General features: G+C 36.3%; 2 protein-coding genes and 1 long non-coding RNA gene across 4 annotated transcripts; 2 read left to right on the plus strand and 1 right to left on the minus strand.

The window, feature by feature from the left end:
- The first annotated feature begins 4,829 nt into the window (after positions 1-4,829).
- Positions 4,830-6,189, plus strand: LOC18099660 (histone H1). Its single transcript, XM_006383628.3, has 2 exons — positions 4,830-5,175; positions 5,264-6,189. Exons 1-2 carry the CDS (start codon positions 4,987-4,989, stop codon positions 5,930-5,932), a joined length of 858 nt encoding a protein of 285 aa, XP_006383690.1. The 5' UTR covers positions 4,830-4,986; the 3' UTR covers positions 5,933-6,189.
- Positions 6,190-11,385: 5,196 nt separating this feature from the next.
- LOC18099661 (calmodulin calcium-dependent NAD kinase) lies at positions 11,386-16,465 on the minus strand. Of its 2 annotated transcripts, XM_024601252.2 has the most exons (9): positions 15,404-16,465; positions 15,120-15,290; positions 14,797-15,020; positions 14,659-14,720; positions 14,162-14,383; positions 13,700-13,826; positions 12,734-13,056; positions 12,475-12,619; positions 11,386-12,014 (listed from the first exon to the last, which is right to left on the minus strand). In XM_024601252.2, the coding sequence occupies exons 1-9, from the start codon at positions 15,411-15,413 to the stop codon at positions 11,781-11,783; spliced, it is 1,518 nt and encodes a 505-aa protein (XP_024457020.1). In that variant the 5' UTR covers positions 15,414-16,465; the 3' UTR covers positions 11,386-11,780. The 2 variants fall into 2 exon arrangements, with proteins under 2 accessions (XP_024457020.1, XP_052309145.1); XM_052453185.1 differs by lacking the exon at positions 15,404-16,465 and having other exon boundaries at positions 15,124-15,243.
- Positions 15,849-20,325, plus strand: LOC112327537 (uncharacterized). Its single transcript, XR_002981841.2, has 2 exons — positions 15,849-15,991; positions 16,500-20,325. It is a non-coding gene; the product is annotated as an uncharacterized LOC112327537 (long non-coding RNA).
- The last annotated feature ends 324 nt before the right edge of the window (positions 20,326-20,649 follow it).

Raw genomic sequence — 20,649 nt, forward strand, 5'->3', positions numbered from 1 at the left:
AATTAAAAAACTTTTTGTTAAAAGAACAAGATCTAACAATGAGTACCAAAAAAACCGAGGCAATACAAGGCCAATTTAATATTGAATGATGACATCTAATTAGAAAAAAAAATCATTTTAAAAGAGGTAGATCCAGAAAAGATAAAAAAAAACTTAAAGCAACCCTTGTTACTCTTAAAAAGTAAAAAACATCCCCTTAAAAGTGGGAAAAAAAATACTAGATGATAAAACAAAAAAAAACCCGAGTTAACCCAACCTAACCTTAATAACAAGCGACCCTAGATATAAGATATGAATAACCTCACAAAAACAAAATCAGAACAAGTCATGAAGTTCAAGCGCCGATAAGTCAATGTTAAATCATGAAATGGAAAAAAAAATTAAAATTTAAAAAGGATTTAAAAAGAAGACTAAACTTAAATTGAGCTAATCATCAAAACTAATGGATTTGGTCATAATTGTAGAAGACAAACACGAAAAAGTAACAAAGAAAAATTGTTAATCGTAAGAAAATTGAAAACAAATAAAAAATAAAAACAATGAGGACTAAATCATGCATAAAAAAATAATTGAAATGAAATAATTAGGGATTGGAAAACAAAATAAATGAAGAAAAGGATGAAAAAAAAGCAAGAAAAAATTGAGGACCAAAATTGGAAACAAAACAAAAATTAAACAAATTTAAATTAATTTATAACTGATGATGTATAAAAAAAATTACTGCAAAGGATAAAAAAATAGCAATTAGAAGAATAAGGATCAAATTAAATAAAAAAAATTTATGAAATAAAATGCAAAGGGATGAAATTGAAACAAAAATAAATAAATTCAAGAAGCTTTAAAATCAAAATAATTAGAAATCAAAAGAGCGAGAAGCAAATTTAAAACAAATACAAACCAAATGACACATTTGAATTTTTAAAGGATTGGCATGAAAACTAATGTACAAGAGAGAGAAAAGAAGGGGAGGAGGAAAAACCTCCATCACCGCTAACCAGGCTAAACACGCCACACCAACAGTTTTGCCACCACCTGACACGTTGGAAGACATGGTGGTCGTGTATTTTGATCATCGTAATACATCCTATGCTCCACTCGTTTGGTGGGGGATGATAATGCATTGACACGTGCGTACCACGCCTCTTCCTTTTATATTGATTTATTAATATTTTAATTACCACAATTAATAAAAAACCCTGGTAGCATAAACATGGGTAAAAAATTGGATAGCAACAATATGTATGCATAAGTTTTTTAATTTACACTTTAATTTGTTTTATGTACAAAATGCATTGAAAAAGCCTGCAAGTACACATTTTTTGTAAGAGAAAAAAATATTTGGCCCGCGGGCGACGTGTCATTTGATTTTTTTTTAAAACAACGGAGCGGACAATTTGATGCAACAAAAAAATGACCTAGTCAGGTGGGCCTGTACTGCGCTTGGGCCCTAACGACATGTGCTAGATAAGCTGACTTGACTTGCTAGACCTAACAACACTTGATTTTTTTTTTGTTTGTATTTTTTTACAAATTAACGTTTCTTTTACATATTCTTTTCAAATATTTTTTTTATTTATATTTATATTAAAACCCCTTGATTTAACATTGATTTACACTTATTTCTTATTTTTTCCAGTTTTATTTTTAGTTATCGTTTATGAGTTTTTTTTCCTATTTATTAACATATATAATTTTTGATTTGTTTCATTACATGCATGCATAAACTTTTTGATTTTTTCTTAAAAATTTTTTAATTGCAAAAACATGTCAAAAAAACATGTGCTGAAAATTTTTTGTTAAGAAAAAAAAAAGTAATATCTAAGCTTTTAAGTGTTTATTTATTATTAATTTATTATGGTGACTTCTGTTTTTTGTCGAACCATAAAGATAATTTTATTTGATTAACTAAATAACTTGTTTTTTTATATTAGATACAACACATAGTTGCGTTTTAAATTTTATTTTATAAAAGTTAAAATAACTTTTTTTTTCATTTATAGAGACATATTTTTTATTTATTTTACATGTAAAAATCTATTTTATAACAATTTTAATTAAATATATATATTTTTAAACAACAACTAAAAATATTTTTTTAAATCATTTTTCTAACTACAAAAACTACAACGCTACTAAGCACACAATAAAATTATTTGTCTTGCAGACTATATAGTAGATAGGTAACAAGCCTGTAAATCTAAATCCACAATGACGGTCCCAAGCAATTTTTATCTTTTAAAGAAAAATATTCAAAGTTAAAAATATTTGTTATTTTTATTTTAATTATGGGTATCCGAATAGCTTAGATATACTTTATTAATTCAAATTAACAAGAAGTAAACATTCATTAAGCTACACCCTAATATTTACTAATGTGCTAGCGAGGATTGACCTGGAGAAGTTACAATATTTTTCACATGCCTGTACATTTTGTGTTCCGACTCGGTCTTAATCTTGGTTTTTCATGCCAAGCCTTGACACAATACCAGTTTCCAAGGATCCCCTCGAGATTAACCTTCATTAATTTAAGCTTTTCTCGAGATTCCTATTGCTCCCATCGCCATCACTCCTGTGTAAACCTGATCAATTGAGAACGTAGAGTCGAGAGATGCTATCAAGGAGACAAACCAGTCTCTAAATCTGCAGTCAATTCTTAGCTTAAATTTGAGGGTCATCCTCCTATTTAATAAATGGAACTCTAAATGGATTCAAGAAGGAAAAAGTTGAGGGTGAAATAACAAAGATAGAAGACCTTTGTGAGTTGCATAAAGATTCAATCGCCACGCCTTCTTGCAAACTTTCATGCCATGTAAGGAATTCTATATCCCTGCCTTCTTGCAAACTTTCATGCCATGTAAGGAATTCTATATCCCTGTTATGCTAGGTAAACTGTATACCTTTGTTCTTGCTAACAGATGAATCATACACCATCGCATTTTCGGCATTTCAACTAAAACATTGCCAGTGGAGAGAAGTTCTAACCAAAATTTACATGCCTTGTGTCGAAACATTGTTAGCTTGGACAGTGAATGTGTTATAGAAGAACCAGGACATCACAACCAGTTTAACAGACGCACCATGGATAGTGAATCTAAACTCAACATAGATGCTAATTTTTTAAGAAAAATCAACATGAATATGTTGGATAAATAAAATAAATACAAGATAACAGAGCATCGAGAATCATGGTTGATTCCAATAAGTCTTCTGATCACGAGATGCTTTGTGCAGCCACGATGATGCCCCAGTTCAATCTTAGCCATATATATAGAACAAGAAGCACTACTTGCAAATATTCATGTCATCCAATGAACATTCATCAGCATTTTATATGCATTCTTGAGTTATTCTCGACCTGGATGCTAAAATAGTGTATCACATCTGGAAGCCTATGCATTTTTAAACTTGAAACATGTTGCTGATGCAATTCATTTGTGGTTATTAAAAGCAGTGATGCCTGCATAAGAAGCATTCTTTTGTGCTAGGATCACACCCGCTTAATTTATCACCACAAGTTAATATTTACTGCACATACATGAATCGATTAGGCACTCAGTTAGTCTTTTGATTGCAAGCCAGAAGATGGATTTACGAGATAACAACATCAGACAACTATATGTTGGTTCCCGATACTGAATGAAGCGCATTGAAGTGAATTACCAGCGTGTTTGACAGCACTGGTTAGACAGCATTTACTTTGTCCTTAATTTACACATTCATGCAATTAAATTCATGGTTTTGCAGAACTGATTATGATTTTCTTGACGATAATTCGGTGAATTGAAGAGATGTAAATGCATTTGTATTGTCTTTGGAGTCAAGCTACTGCTCAATGACTTTGTTGCATTGAGAAACTGATGAACAATGGTAAAAGTAAACAAATGATCAAGCACAGTAAATTCTAACACGATAAATTCCCAGATGGAGGTGCAATACACATCTGCAAGGATGGTTTTTAGACATTGATTTTCACACAAGAGTGAGCAGTATACATTGATGTGATGCAAATATCATACTGGGGTTCCATACGACTTGTTTACCTAAGAAATTTCCACATGATGTTTGAAAATGATTGGCTAAATGATCTTGTATGAATCATTGATTCAATCACACTGCATTCAATCACATTTAGACTCCAGTTGATCACCAGCAGTGCCTTCACAGATTGAAAACAATGAATCAATTCATTTTTCCAAGCAGATGCATACACCACACAAATGTTATAGTGGCACCTGGACACAACACTCTTACAGCTAGGATGTGTTCAACTTCATTGTCTTTCCAATCAATAGTTTCCCTCCCAAATCTCAATAGAATTCCATGATTCTTGGGTCAATAGATTCCTTTGCTACCCTACTAGTAAATTACACAAAAAAAAACCAGAATTAAATCCAAGCATTTTTCTAAATTTTCCCAAAACCTCAATGACATCAAACAAAACCCTACTTTTGAGCATCACAGCTTCAAACTCAATTTTCTCCCAAACTACTCATCCTCAGAAAATGCTACACCACTCATTAGAAACCTCATATAATTACCTACACAATGCAAAAAATTTCAGCAAAATCAATTAACTCTAGCTCAAGTTACGCTCAATTTAATTGAGCTTAAAAGCACACCCACTCCAGCAAAGTTTCACCATTCACTCCTAATCCTCCCATCCACCCCTCCCATAAGTCTCCAACAGTCAACCGTAGATAAAACCCATATCCAACGGCTTATATTTAAACCTGAACAAAGGGGGCGATCCGCTTCCTAACTCTCTCCACCAATCAGAACCCAACTTTCGGATACCGTCCTACTCTCCCTTGACTATTTAAATCTCATAATTTCCGTCATCTTCTTCACACAAGCGGAAAAAAATCAAGAATAGCCAGCGAACTGGACACCACCAGATCCAATCTAGTCTCCTCCTCACCCAGTTCTTCTTCGGATTCAATCCCCTTTCTTCTCTCAAACCCTAATTCAATCCCAGTTCTCTAAAAAATGTCCTCTGACGAACCCACTGTCACCGTCGATGGTAGCACCGAACCGCCAACTTCTGAACCAGCTGATGGTAAGCCGGCCACCAAACCCAGTAGAGCTAGAAAAGCCAAGGAATCTAAAGCCAAAAAAGCTCCTGCCCCTAAAAAACTCCGTCCTCGTTCCCCTTCCGCTCACCCTCCTTATGAAGAGGTAACACTTCATAACACGAGATTCAATTTTTGTTTTAATATATTTTTTTTAATTTTGGATCTGATTTTTTTTTTTCTGATTTCCTTAGATGGTCAAGGATGCTATAGTGACATTGAAAGAGAAGACAGGTTCGAGCCAGTACGCGATTACCAAGTTTCTCGAAGAGAAACACAAACAACTGCCATCGAATTTTAAGAAGCTTCTGTTGTTTCATTTGAAGAAGCTCGTGGCTGCCGGTAAGATTGTTAAAGTCAAAGGATCCTTCAAGCTTCCATCGGCTAAATCATCCGCTCCAGCTAAACCAGCTGCTGCTTCTCCGGCTAAAAAGAAGCCGGCAACTGCTGCCAAGCCAAAGGCTAAATCTAAGCCAGCTGCTCCCAAGGCTAAGGAAACTAAGTCTACCAAGTCGACGGTTAAGTCACCGGCGAAGTCTAAAGCAGCTGCCAAGCCGAAGCCTAAGCCAAAAGCTGCAGCTGCTAAGCCAAAGGCTACCGCCAAGGCAAAACCAAAGGCTGCTCCAGCTAAGGCTAAAACCGCTGCTGCAAAGCCTAAGACGACACCGGCAAAGCCCAAGGCCAAGGAGAGACCGGCTAAAGCTTTGAGGACTTCGTCGAGAACATCTCCTGGAAAGAAAGCGGTGACAACCAAAGCCACGTCGAAGAAGGCACCGGCTAAAACTGTTAAGCCGAAGAGCGTTGGCGCCCCGAAGAAGAAAGTAGCAGCGAAGAAAGTAGTAGCGAAGAAAGGAAAGAAGTGAGGAATGATCGAGGGGAGAAATAGAGTGTAGTGTTGTAGGGGTAGTTCTGTAAATTCGGTGGTCTCTGAGGGGTGGGTTTGTAATTTGAGTTACTAGGAATCCCCACCTAATAAGAAAAGGAAAATGGCATCGGATGTTAGGTCGTTTTTTTACTCAATTTTATTTTTTTGTGGTTATCTAGGGATTTGAAACAGTAATAGATGTAACGTTCAATGAAATTATTTTATGTTATAACAGAGCCTTGTTGCCTTCTTACATGTTATGTGCTTCGACAATTTCGAATGAGATATGGTTTAACCGAAACATCGTAGTGAACGAGAACTGTTCCGACCTAGGGTGTTTTTTAGTAGGGGAGTTGTTGCGTAGTTGAAGTTTGAAGGAAGCTAGCTAGGGTTGTGATTCGCTCTTCTTCTCAAGTCATCAAGGTTAGTAGTTACAGGCTTTGCTTCGATACTTTTAAATTAAAGGAGGTAGATAGATGTCACCACATCACTTCAGTTACTTAAGGAACATCGAAATAGAACCCTCTAGCAGATATTTTCTTTTGGCTTCCTTTTGTAGATGTATGATGAGAACTTCATTGCTAACACGGAGCAGAAATGCTGCTGATATTATTTTTAGATTCACTGCTATTCATTTGTTCACCAACCACTGCTAGATTTGTCTATCATTTCATTGCAATGTTTCACCACCAAGCCCGTGTATGATTATGAATCACTTGCGCTAATTGGTGTTTTAACTTTTAAGCACACTCGGTTCCCAAGGTTTGGGAAACAATTAAAGGTTTTGAATGTGTAATCTCTTCACATTCAATTGAGGTTTTAAATATAAACATGACATTGTTTGTTTCTTCTTTCAAAGCCGTTCTTTATTTCAGAACTTGCTAACAAATAATTAACCATTTCTGCCAAAGAATTTAGGAGACTCTGTGGTATTGAATGTTAACTATGCCGATTCTACTTTGATTTGATGCAATCTAGTCCATTCTGGATGGTTGCCAGTATTTTTTTTTGCAGGAAAAGTTTTTTCCATTTTTTCTTCACATGGTTATTTTACTTTCCATTTGGTGTTCATCAGATGATGAAATTATAGATGGCACCTGGGATGCCTGCTAAGAACCTTGCTATGTGTTGAATTATGATGACTTTGTTATGGAGGAGGCACAGAAGAAAGTGACACTTTTTCAAGCCACACACCAGATTTAGAAGTTCTTAACTAGATCAGTAACTTTAGAAACGTAACAAAAAATGTGCTCCATTGCTGATAAGATTAGAAAACAACTCATCCACTTAATTGTGATGTCACTCATAATCTCTGGAAATAAAATCCCAGGTTGAGATTATACTAAAAAAAGAAGTCTGGGGATGAGCAAGTGGGGTAAAACTTCATGGATTTTCGGGTATATTACTGGCATTTGAATACATCGGAAGATGTTTTGAAATCTTGATAGTTTCAACCACAATTTGAATTTTGGGACATGCAAACTTTGCATTGAGGGCTCAAGAATTTCTGGTATATAGTCATGTTATTTTTCTAGGGATCATTGTTTAGTGCAATGGTTAAGTCTTGGGTTTGTATGCACAAAAATGTGAGTTCAAGTATCAAGAGTAGTCATTTCATGCAAAAACATGAAGGGTAACATTGATTTCTAAATCCACCTCTCAGAATTTCACTTGACAGAGATCAAATCCAGGTAGGAAATGTGGTATGATTGATGTTGATCTTCATCAGGCTTCCTATTTCCTGCTAGCAGTTTTAAGTGGTTTGCTTGGGATTCAGAACTTGATTGTGCGTTGGCTAGTGGATGTAGATTTTTATAGGAGCATTTTTTTTCAGATATGCAAGTGTAACAGCGATTATCCAATGTAGTTTAAAGTAGTATTGTACACCCTTTGGTTATTCCGTGGATATCCTTGGTAACCAATTCAACAACTTTCTTGCATTGGTGTTTTTTCTTTTTGATCAATGATAATTAATATTGGCAATACATAGTGTTCTAGACAATTAAATAGAGACCAGAGGGTTGTTGGTTCTTGAATGCCGCGTAATAATGCATTAGTGAACTTAGATCTGATGTTACCATCTTGGAAGGTTATTGGTGTTCTCATACGCCTTCCTATTATGTTCAGCTGATCAATTTTTTTACTTGCTTATTTACTTTCGTCATTTGTGGACAGGAGAAACTTTTGCCTCTGGATAGTGCTCTATCCTTTGCTTCTGTGTGGGAGGACCAGGTAGAAGACTGTGAATGTAAATAATCAATGGTCAATATTTTCTCTAAAAAAATTCCTATACCGAGCTCCATGGTGAAATAGGATTCGTCATGGTTTCCGGCTTGCTGGTTATGGCATTACTCTTGTCATCATTGTTATTACTATTTTCATCATTGTTTGTGAACTGAACCACTTAGACATCGAGCGAGAATTGATGAGCAATGAGTTTTCATATGCCAGTACGTTTTCCTTTTGTTCATATAAGCTATTCGATTCATTATAACAGAATATCTTACAGCTGTCTGAAGAATCTATTATTTGCATATACGAACTTTCTTCAAAGAATGGGTATACTTATTTTGTTTAATGGATTGGTTGATACCTAGCAGTTTTTTTCTTCTTACCATTTAGGTACTCGCTGAACGTAATACTTTCCTTGCATATGATGCAATACTAAATAAAGAAAAAATCTTGAATTTAAGCTTTTTTGAGAGGTTGGATTCATCACCTGTGCATTTGCTCAATAATCATTGTCAATGCGAAACAATCATTGTCAATGCGAAACGGTGATATATTACTTCGCTGGAGAAACATGATTTGGTGGTCATTTTAGAAATGCAACAGGAGAGTGCTTCTGTATTGGTGGTATTTTAGAAGTACATATTTATTTAAATATCTTACAAACACTTAGACATGCTGAATAAGAACTGCATAGGAGAGAGATATCTTCTATTCCAAATGAAGTTCTGGAAAATGTGTCTTCTCTTCTGGTAATTTGCTGAAGAATATTCATCTTTCATTCTTTTGTTCTTCTCTCTTCTTCTGCTACAGTATATTATTTCATAGTCTTGTTAAGTTCCTCTTAAAATACTTTCCCTCACATTTTATAGTGTTGGAGCTGTCTGCATAATTATTTGTGAACACTAATCATGATGCTGTTAGTTTTCTTTTATAATCTTTCATAGCTGCCATGGATGATTTTTAACTGTATGTTGTGATAATTTCCTTTCCCAAACACTTATCTAATTGACATCTGTTCTTCTCCAGAACCACGTATCCTTATTTCCTTTCTCTTTCCCTTTCCTGGATTGTGGCTGCCATATTACTGAAATTGCATGTCTTGTCACAATATGCGGCCCTGTTTTCACTTGCTATGTCAATTGTGATTATAGGGGTATATGAACGAAGAGCAATCATTTTTCTATGGTGTTCTTTGATTGCTGAATAGGCAGTAAATTGAAGGAAAGATTTCACGAGACAACTATATAACAGCATTGCAACGTGGTATATGGTTCTATCTTATGAAGAAATAGATCGTTAGTAAAGTGGGCATAGGGATAAAGTCATTCTAGAGAATGAAAACGTTACTAATTCAAGGTGAGAACTGAGCAGTAAGTTCTTGATTTTGTTCCCACCCATTACGATTTCTTTCAATGATGTCTGATGTCACATACATCAATTGAACTTCCTTGTTCTAAGTGACACCTTTGTCTGGAGAATTGTGCAGGACTCTTTGAATAAACATGCACATCTTATTCCTGGGAATCATATGAAGTCAGGACTTAACTCCACGTTCCCAAAAGGTTTTGGACATCGGCATATTGCAGACTGGACTGTTGAAAGCGTTGTATGCATATGGTGATACGGTAAATGTTCAAAATTGTAAGGTAGGAATCCACTTGAATTTTCATTCTCCCTCCCATGTACCCACAGGTTCATTCATCTGCATTTATATAAAACTATATTTCCTGAAATGCTAATAGTACAAGACTCAGGATGGAGAATTTTCCTTCTCTTTTTTAGTAAACAACTTGCGAGACTGGTTGCTTCCCATACGTTTTTATATATAGTTAATTATTTTGAATGATCAAAGAATTCCATGATTGTGTGGTAATTAACATGATGATTAATGTGTGGCTAGAGGAAGTGAATGACATGGTTGCCTATGACTAATTGTAAGTCTAGATTAACCCATCAGAGTGTTTATGTTTTGGACTGGTTTCATAAAAGATTACCCTCGAGCTTCCATTTCTGGATGAATTTTTATATGTCAGCTTGTTTTGCAAATGATCATCAGAGCATGGCCTCTCATGGTGTTTCTTCTCTTCGCTTACATGATTTCAGTAGCCTTATGTCTTCAAACTGTGTGGATGCCTCCAGAACAGATGAACCAGGCTCGTTGGCCATAAATAGGTAAGAAGACTGCAAATTATGAATCAAGCGTTCATAAAGAAAGACTTCTTACTACTCATGTTGCTGACACTAGGAACTTGTTACTCACTCAAAAGAGATCACTCTCTCATGCAGATGACTTTATATTACTTATCTGACTGTTGGGAAGTCATTATGACCGTTCTGGTGGTTCTATAACTGGAATCTGGCTTCCTAACATGATATATAATTAATTCTCCAACTGTGGGGAATAGTTTTGCCTATGCTCGTGAGACAGAGATTTGGATTGTTCTATTTATGGGTATCCTCTGCCATTTTCCTGTCACTAGTTTACACCTGCCTTTCACTTTGCCTTGGTCATTTTACTTCTGCTCTCTCTAATTTATTTTCTAATACTTGTTTCTTGTTCTTTTTATTTCTTTTTGCCTGTTCGACTTCACTTTTCAGCATCCAAGCACCACTTGAAATGTTGAACCGTGGATTCCATTTGATATACAGAAGGTACACATTGGTTATTTTGTATTTAGTTTTAGGTTGCTAATGTTCAATTTATGGCTACACACCTTTGTAGAATGTAGACTTACATGTACTTTGGCCATGACTTGCACTCATCGAGTTCATTTTATATACTGCTGTCTATTCAAAAGTAAAATCATACGGATTTACCCGTGCCTGAGACTTCCTCGAAAGTACACATTGGTTATTTTATATAAATGTTGATGATGGGTATGGAAATTGGGAGGTAACAGTAATCCGGAAGTTAATCTTATTCTGTCTGAAAAGGGTTACAAGAACATAGTTTGCTGAAGCGGCGAACCAAAATTGGTAGCAAATTTGAGGAATGTTGTTACAAATATTTGTTGATGTTAAAAGATGACAAGCGTTGGATTAGATAATACAAGTCATTGAAGTTTGTGATCTAAGAAATAAAATAATTTTATTCATATTTGGAATATCCTAGGTGATCTGTTTTACAAAATAATAAAATAAAGGAACGTCAATACATCGGTTTTGTTGGGTCAGGATTTACTATTGACGAGTTAAGAATTATTGTTTTGAGTGACGTAATGCATCAAAAAATCTTCATTCATGAAATTATCATTTAGATTCTTGGTGGAAGGTAATTCAAGAGCTACAAGTGTCCGACTTCCAGTACAGAAGATCTCGTGTAATTAATCATCTGATACATCCTTTAACACCAGTAAAAATATTGATGTATCTTCATTTTCTGTGTTTTGACCTGTGCTTTCCTAGCAATAGAATTCTAAGCTTAGCCACAAAAAAAATAAAAAATAAAAAATGAACGAATTTCTTCATATTAGCCCAGTCATATTTAAGTAAACCCGTGTTATACTTTCCTCAGCTGTAAACATGCAAAAATTTAGACTCTCATCAGCTTCAATCTTTGGGCCCTTGAATTTTTAAGAAGCTTGGAACTTCATCTTCCCTCTACTTTGAACTTGTCATTGTCTTTCAACTTTCTGGATAGAATACTTTAACTCCTTTTGAATGTTTAACCTTGATGGTGATAATACAATGTCTTTCCAAATCGAACCATCTTCACAAGCTGGATTAGGGTGCTTGTAAAGTTCATAAATAGATTCTGCTTCCTCGTTCAAGCTGCCCACTCTTTTTAAACAGTCTATTTCATCTGGATCAACCAGCAGAGTCTTGTCCTTGTCTTTCCATCCTATCAACTTCACAAAGATTGCTGTATTAGTATTTCTTTTCATGAAACCCTATTTGATCTATTGCCAGTGGAACTGTTTTTTTGTCAAGGTCTAAACCTGACAGCCATAATCTATATCTTTTATGCATGTTTCTCTTGGAACTTGAAATAACTGAACTATGTCTTCTTCATGTTGAGATTGAGCTTTAACCACGTTTGCCATTGACAGTTTGATAGGTTCAGGTTTGCATTAACTTCAACTCAGTTTTGTGGTTTTTGTCGACCATGGCCTACAACCTATGAGCATCCAGTAAATTTTTTTTTTGACAAGCAACTTTCTAGTCAAGTCCCCTAATTCCTAACTCAGGCTCAGGTCTCTGCAGTTTATTTATATGGTGTTTGGATTGCCCCTGTGTGCTACAGTCTGTGTCCTTGTTAAAAGCTTAAAAAACCAGAAATGAGTGAAGTCAGAGGAAGAGTTTATGTACCTTAGGTGGACCTTCCAGGGCATTGGTGCAATAAAGCCTGGCATTGTCAACCAGATGGCAGAATGTTAGAAATGCATTTGCAAATCTCTTGTGGGATTTCAGTTGTGATTGCACCCTAACAGCTCTTCTACACATTATAGCTCTCCTGAAAACACTCAAAACACCATCATATGTCACCTCAGGAATAAAAACTTCGTGCTCATTATGTTATTAAAACTGGAAGCGTTAGACCATTGCACTGTAAGAATTTGCTACACACCTTATACCTCTGACAACAGCTAAATAAGCATCGCAAACCACCCCGACCAGCTCTATCCTGTATGGTTTTCTTTTTTTGGATCCTTCTTGTAGTGATTGTTCTTCATCAATTTGCTCCCAGTAGTCCTCAGTTACAGCCCCATCTTTACCGACCTTATAACCAGCTCCCATGCGATAACGTCGGCGGTGGACATTTCGGGCCATTGTTACTGTCTGCACAACAAATGGTACCCACGAGAGAGTGCCATCCATAATTACATCCCGCCCATCATTCAATGCTGTCACCAGGAGAGAAGATGCTGCATCTGTAGACGACCGGTGCACCTGTTTGAAAAAAAGAAGAAAAACTCAGTTCCTTCCTATTATGAAGCAACCACAATATTCAAATACTATTTAGAACTGGCACCATTGAAGGTTCAGGTTGAAGTATGTTAACTTCACAAGCATATGCTTGAATTCCAAACTTTTGTGCCTGTAGTTTTATCCCAATTGTGGCCGCTGGACCTATGCATGTGACAGTATATAAGAACTGATAACTGATAGGATCAACTCATACTTGGATCGATTCTTAAGAGCAGAGAACATCTATCATAAGTTTAAAGACCTCAAGATATAAAATAGGACCAATGATACTACTAGAATAGTTTGAGTAGGACAGGAAAATACTGGGCATTACAGTGGATACAAGTGATGCTTATGATAAGGAAGAGTTTTACTTGTAGAAGGGTTTGATATGCAAGGGGAGCTTGGACAATTTTGTGGCAGATAAATAGTGTCCTCATGCTGTTGGAATTTTACCGTGTGAATTGGCTAGGACTCGGGCATCCTAAAATATTAAACATTTGAGATCTGGAATTGTTTCTATGTGCAATTTGATGACCTAAAGATAGCAAATTTAGTTTCGAAGACGTTTATAGAAAGGTTTCGCTTTGGGATCTCTCTAAGGTGGGGGGAGTCTCTATCTCACCAGTTCAGCCGTATGGATCATGTCAACATGTCCTCGAGAGCTCAGGGCTCTGTAAATGACATCTGATTCTTTGAAGGCATCGGCCTCGATAACCACTGCATTCCCTGCTGCTCCTGCCCAGAATGGCCTGTTCTCAATTCATTGAAACAATATATGTTAGCTTGTGTTATTTCTCCCTACAATTGTTCACCAACTTTGAGAGCTAAGAAAAGAAAAAAGAGCACCTATTTTTCTATGGCATTGTTGTTTGGAGGGATCAAGACATTTCATTTGAGCTAATTCTCAGTCTTTCTTTGCCTTTCCCGATTGTAATTTTACTTTTTTGAAGTGTTTAAACTACCGAAATACTATTCAACTTGATCTTTCTCTGTGCTGTTTTGAATGTGTATACTAAGTTATATAAATCCTTAACGATTCATCTAACTCTACGAGCGATAATAACAACAAGAACCATGCTCTTACTCGTTGAGAATGTCCTTGAGCACCGTGCTCTTCCCAGCTCCCATGCCACCACCCATGAAGAGGAGGACTGGACTTCTATCACTGTGGGCCACTGGGGCCATCACCTCTGTACATTGCGAGTCATCATTTGATGCAAGTCTCATAGCTTTCATTTCCTCCAGCAATGTACTGAACACCCTAGCAACCTTTAGATCTTTTGTCACCCTCTCAAACGTCTGTTCCCTAAACAAGAAAGAGAAGGAAACTTGGTTATTTTGCTTCTGCCAATTATTATTGAATATTGATATATATCCCGAGGCCTTTTAACTCGATTATAACGCGATTGATCGTTTGGCAGTTGTGTCCATAACATTTATCTGAAGCCAGAAAGATTATGTAGTTTTGAGTTCTCGTTGTGTTCGATGTCATATCTGTTCAGCAACTCTCCTGCCGGCTTCTGTTTTAACATAATTAATCAGATTGATACTATGACTATTCCTAACTAAAGTATTACTCACCGAGTTGCAGCCATGACAATTTGTTTGAGCTTCCTTTTGGGCTCCGGATCAGAACTCAAAACCTAAAATCGATGGTTAGAAAGCAAGAAAACTGAGATTCTGGAGACGATATGTGCAAGTCTAACACATCTCATTTACCTGACTAATCAAAAGATCAGCATGGCTCCAATGAAATGCAAAATAACTAAGAATGCACCGCTCAAACTCCTCTACTAGCGTTACATAGAGTGAATCGGCATCAGGTTCTTGAGCAAAGAATGCATAAATGTCCTCCTCACACCCTTCACATTTTCGGATGTATTCAGCAGCCAACCTGCATAGACGCGGGCATTCTCTCCTATCTGCAAACCCCATTTGCCTTGCTGCTCGACAGATTATAATGATTGAAAATGACTCAAATGTTTTGCGGAAACAAAATGGATTTGATGTATTCTTTTATCGTTGGATTAGATAATAATTACCTACATAATGGGGGAAGCTCTCAAGCTTCTCGGCACGGCCAGCTTCTGATGGTCTTAGGCGTGGGATGATCTTTCGATCCCTCGACTTCCAGAGACGATAATGAACAGCCGCTAAGATCAAGCCTATTGAAGAGGCCGCCATGATAAGGTAGGTTTGTTTGCTGGTGTAATCTGAAGAATAATAATATAGAGACAAGGAGCAAACAAACGTTTCATGTAATTGTTATCCATTGTTAGTTACTAGAGACTAAGAAGATGACCAGATTTTGTCCTCTAAGACTTACCTTTCGGCATGTTTTAGAACTCCAGGGAAGAGAATTTTCTGTTTGGTTTCGTGTTGTGAAAACATGAAACAACGTTATTTGCATTGCTTTTCCTTTGAAGACACCGATAAAAGCGACGAAGGAAGGCTCCCTGAATTTCCATCACAATAAAATCAAGTGGTGACACATGTAACAGGCTTCTATGTCTACAGGAGAGAAGTATCTACAATCCGAATTTAGCTTTAAAATCCGGGTTTTGCCCGTTTGGGTACTCGGATCTAAATTCCTCGTGAATTAATTTTCATATTCAATTTTCCCGGCTCTACAAATCCCAAAAAAGCAAACAAAACCCCTTCCAAATGGTTCTCAAAGCCCTACCCTCTTCTTCACCTTCTGTTGCTTATGTATCATCATCAAGACCAAATGCTTCTTCAATAGGCAAACTCTTATCCCTCTTCTTCAGTAACCCACAAAAACCCACTTCTTCAAATCCCAAAAATCAAATGAAGAACTCGCTTCATACTCCAAAACTTTGCCAAAAGTTGCAATCTTTAACACTCAAAAACAATACCCCACTTCAAAAACTCCTCAAGAAAAACTGCAAGTCAGGTAAGTTCACTCTCAATGAAGCAGTTAACTTTTTTGATCACATGATTAACACGCACCCCACTTCTTCAATGTCATCATTCAATCTTTTGGTAGGTTCACTTGGTATTTTTTTTTTTACTTTGATGTCATTTCATTTTGTAAAGAATGGACTCAGTTGAGTTTTTGACAGATTTTATTACATTGAATACTTTGATTAATTGTTTTTGTAATGTAAAGAGGGCTAGTGATGGTCTTTTAGTTTTTGGGAGGGGTTTTAGGCCAAATGCTGTGACTTTTAGTTCTATGATTAAGGGTTTGTGTGTGGATGATAAAATTGGTGAGGCTGTTGGGTTGTTTAAGAAAATGGGTTTGTTCGGTTGTTGGCCTAATGTGGTTACTTATGAAATTTTGATTAATGGGTTGTGTTGAACTGGAAATACGAGTGTTGCTCTTAAGTTACATGAATAAATGCTTAGTGGGAATGGTTAAGTTGGTATTTATTGTGGCCTAATTTAGTTTGTCATGGCAGTACGATTGATGGTCTTTGTAAGGATGACTTATTGGAGAAGCAAAAGAGCTTTTTCCGCAAATGAAGGGTAGAGGGATTTGTCCTGATGTGGTCGTGTAAAGCTCTCTGATGCATTATTTGTGTTCTATGGATGAGCGGGAGGATAAAGGTTTGTTTGTTGAGATGATGGATTAAGGTGTGTGGCCTAATGTGGTGACATTCAATGTGCTGGCAGATATGCTTTGCAAGCCCATGAAGATGAAAGAAGTACATGAATTGTTTGAACTTATGGTTCAGAGAGGTACAGAACCTGATGATTGTGCTTATTCCATCTACTTTTTGGCTGGCATGATTGATGATGGGAGGGATTCTTTGTTTCTGTTGTAAATAAGGGGCGTAAACGTAATGTTGTCAGCAATAATTCTTTGATAAATGGGTACTGCAAAAATCGGAAGGTAGATGAAGCTATGCGCCTTTAAAGGGAAATGCGTGATGAAGGGATTAGACCAATAATTATCAAATACAATACTTTGCAGGTAAGGTTTGAAATGCTCTGAAGCTGCGACTTCATGACCTGGTACCTAATGTGACGACATATAATGTTTATCTGGATGGGCTTTGCAAGAACAATTGTTTTTCAGAGGCAGTGAGCCTGTTTCATAGTTTAGAAAATTGTAAGTTTGAATCGAGCATTGAAATCCTTAACTGCCTTATTAATTGCTTATGCAAAATAGGGAAGCTTGCAACTGCTTGGGACCTATTTTACAGAATGCCTAATAAAGGTTTAAAGCCTGCTGTTGTAACATACGCTATCATGATACATGGACTTTGTACAGAAGGCCAAATGGAAAGGGCCAAGGACCTGTTAGTGGAGTTGGAGGACAAAAGTTGTACTCCAAATGTGGTCAGGTCACCTTTAATACACTCATGCTGGTTTCTTCCAAAATAATGAGACATGAAAGGTAGCCGAATTTCTTCATAAGATGAAAGCAAGAAACCTGTCACCAGATGCATCCACAGTCTTAAAAGTGATGGATGCATCCACAGTCTTAAAAGTGATGGACTTACTCTCAAAGGATGAAAACTACCATGGATGTGTAAAATTGCTTCCTTCATTTACTACTCAAGAGCTAATACAGAAGTTGACATGATTAATGCTAGTTGTCATTTGGCTGAAGAAAACTTTAGTAGACTTACAGAACCATGGCCTGCCGCTGCCGTTCCATCTGATTGAATTATTTGTGAAAGCTTCCATGATGGGGTAAATTTGGTGAAGTTTATCAGAGAGGAATTTGAACTATTGAGGCGCGGCTTCAAGTTCTGATTTATATCATGGCTGGCACTGAATCCCTTGAACTGAGATGTTTAATCATAACAGAAGTTGAAGCCTGGACATGCACAGCTGGCATTTCTTCTTTACACCACAAATTTTTAGATGGAGTAAGTATCATGCTAGTTTGAGGTAGGTCACAGACCTTTCAAGCTTGGGGATTTTGCAATAATCTATAATGTTGCTGGAAATCAATTTTCTTCTTACCAAAAATAATCGCTTGGCAACATGAACAGATGCATGGAGATGCTAACAACCACTGTACCTCTTATGCCACGTGACATCAACTATGTCAGTGAATATGAGTGCATTTTGATGAGAATTTTTGGAGCATTCAGACAGAGCTCACTGAAAACACCAAGGAGTAAAAAATGTTGCTTTTGAAGGATGCATTTTAATCACATGGCATTATTAAGTGATTTATTGATCGTTGGATTATTGGGCTGTTGATTACCAATTCTGCAACTGATTCTTGAATTGCATTTTTTTACACCACTCTGGCTAGTTGTAAAAATCACACATAATACTTCTATAAGACAGTGATTTCTTCATGCTGAGAGGTTATTGTTAGATTTTACTGTTAGACGGTGTTGGCTCTGATATGTCAAATTCATGAAGAAATTCAAGAGAGAGTTTCTACAAGTTATCGGAGCATCAATTGATGTTTTGGTCTGGTTGAAGCTGGTAACAGGGAGCAGTAACAGAGAATGAACACACGTACATGTCACTCCATTGGATTATGCAACTCTCTATATAGTCATTGGAATTTGTTTGGTTCCAAGGAGATATCGTTTGGATTTAGCTTACGATCCTATGTGAAGCTACAATCCTATATTGGATAGGAGTAAGAGAGATCCTTTTCATACAAGGACTTGAGGAGAGAACTATTAGTAACGTGGAGTTTAAGTTTTTGGACCATGGGAGGATGAGATCATGTTATAAGGTCATGTTAGGCAACTCATCATACATCAAACGGGGGATGTTTTGAAGGACCACGATTATCAAAAGTCGACCTTTGATGGTGTCCCCTCTTCTTCTTTTTCATGTGATGCATGATTCCCAGTTAACCACACTTTTTTGGATTAGGTATAACGATTTTGGTGGTCAGTCTCTTATTTGAATATTATTCAGTGCACTGTATGGTGATTGCTGAGCGTAGAAATACCAACTCATGTTACAGGAGAGGGGGAACTGTTAGAAAATTATTCAGTTTTGGTTTCGAGAGTGACACCAATGGAAGAGTAATGAAGTGAAACTTGGGACTTATTCCAACCCGAAACAGTTGGCACCTCTTGACAACGAACAGGAGATGGATTGGTGGTGTTCACACATGTTAAGCTCACATGAGAAGGTAACAGTTTTCTTTCAAGTTATTCTGATGGGATGAAAATTGGCAACACAAGGGGACATGCAAAATCTTCAAAAGAATCTGAGCCTAACCTGCTTGCCTAACTGCCTATATCCCTCTCTTCCTTTCCCACTCTCTTTCCAATGAATTTTGGATCCAAATCATTTAAAGACCTTTTCTTGTCATTTCAGGAATTAAAGTTGTTCTGACAATGATCACAAAAGTAGCATTTAATAATCAGATGCCAGTATACATGACCCACATCCTCGAATATTTCCCCCCACTACCTTCCCTCACGGTTGTGCTTGGCATGCTAGCTGAATTCAGTATTCTCTGATCTAGGTTTATGCTTGGATGATCAGCTGAGAAAAAACCATGAATCCTTGAGTAAGTTTTTGGAATACGAATTAGATCACAAGAGTTCATGCTGTTTCAATGGGAGGAATTTACTATTGTACCGACCAGAGAGGAATGGTAATTGCCTTTACATCTGGCCTCTCTACCTGCTTCGTGAAGTTGCATGTTCACTACGTACGTGACAAAATCAATCCCGAGGGCCCTGTAGATTTTTTCTCCATGATTGCCTGTTGCCAACCTTTTGCCGAAATTATTCAAGGCCTTACAAGACAACTCTCTCTCTCTCCCTCTATATATATATATATATATATATATATAAATGGAAGCCAAGATGTTGGATATGCACCTTAGTGCTTACGAGGTTAGAGTTGCATTAATCATGGAATGATAATTCTGTTTTATGGTAGATTTTGTTCTAAATGAAGATGATTTGGGGAAGCCGATCGAGCTCTCCAGTGGGTCTCCTAGATATGTGATCGTGTTGCCCTAAAGTCTCTATCTTTTTCCATGAAAAAAAAAAGTCACTAGTTTGAATGGTTTCTTGTGTTAGTTGTTGAATGCTTTTTCAAGCATCATTGCACCCAAGTCAAAAAAGGAGTAAGAGAATTGTTACTCCGTTTATCACTTTAAGATGCAAGTCACGTGACATTGCGTCTTTGCCTAAACTAAGTCACATTTAAAGATTTTGTCCATATCCATGTATAATGCTAAAATCATAAGAATTAATAATTACTCCATTGATTGAACACTTGATGTAGTGTCTTTTGAAGTGTTTTTTTTTAATCTTTATATATATTAAAATTATTTTTTTTAATATCAGTTTATTAAAATGATACAAAAATAAAAAAATAATTCAAAATATAATTGAATGGTAATGTCAAACACCATGCTAACACAAGAGTTAAGTTATTAGCTAATTATATTATGTTAAATATGAAAGCTATTTAACATGATAACTTTTTTAAATTGGAAACTTTAAATCAAGATTTCTTATCATATATTTGCTTTTTATATGTTATTTTTATTTAAACTAATTAAAAGTTCATATTGCAAGCTTAATTAATTTGATTTAAGAGGTGTATTGAATATTTTTTATTTATTAAGAAGTGAAACTAGAAAAAGGGATAAGGAATAAT

This window comes from Populus trichocarpa, chromosome 5 (genome assembly GCF_000002775.5).
Source record: "Populus trichocarpa isolate Nisqually-1 chromosome 5, P.trichocarpa_v4.1, whole genome shotgun sequence".
In the NCBI taxonomy this organism is placed as follows: domain Eukaryota; kingdom Viridiplantae; phylum Streptophyta; class Magnoliopsida; order Malpighiales; family Salicaceae; genus Populus; species Populus trichocarpa.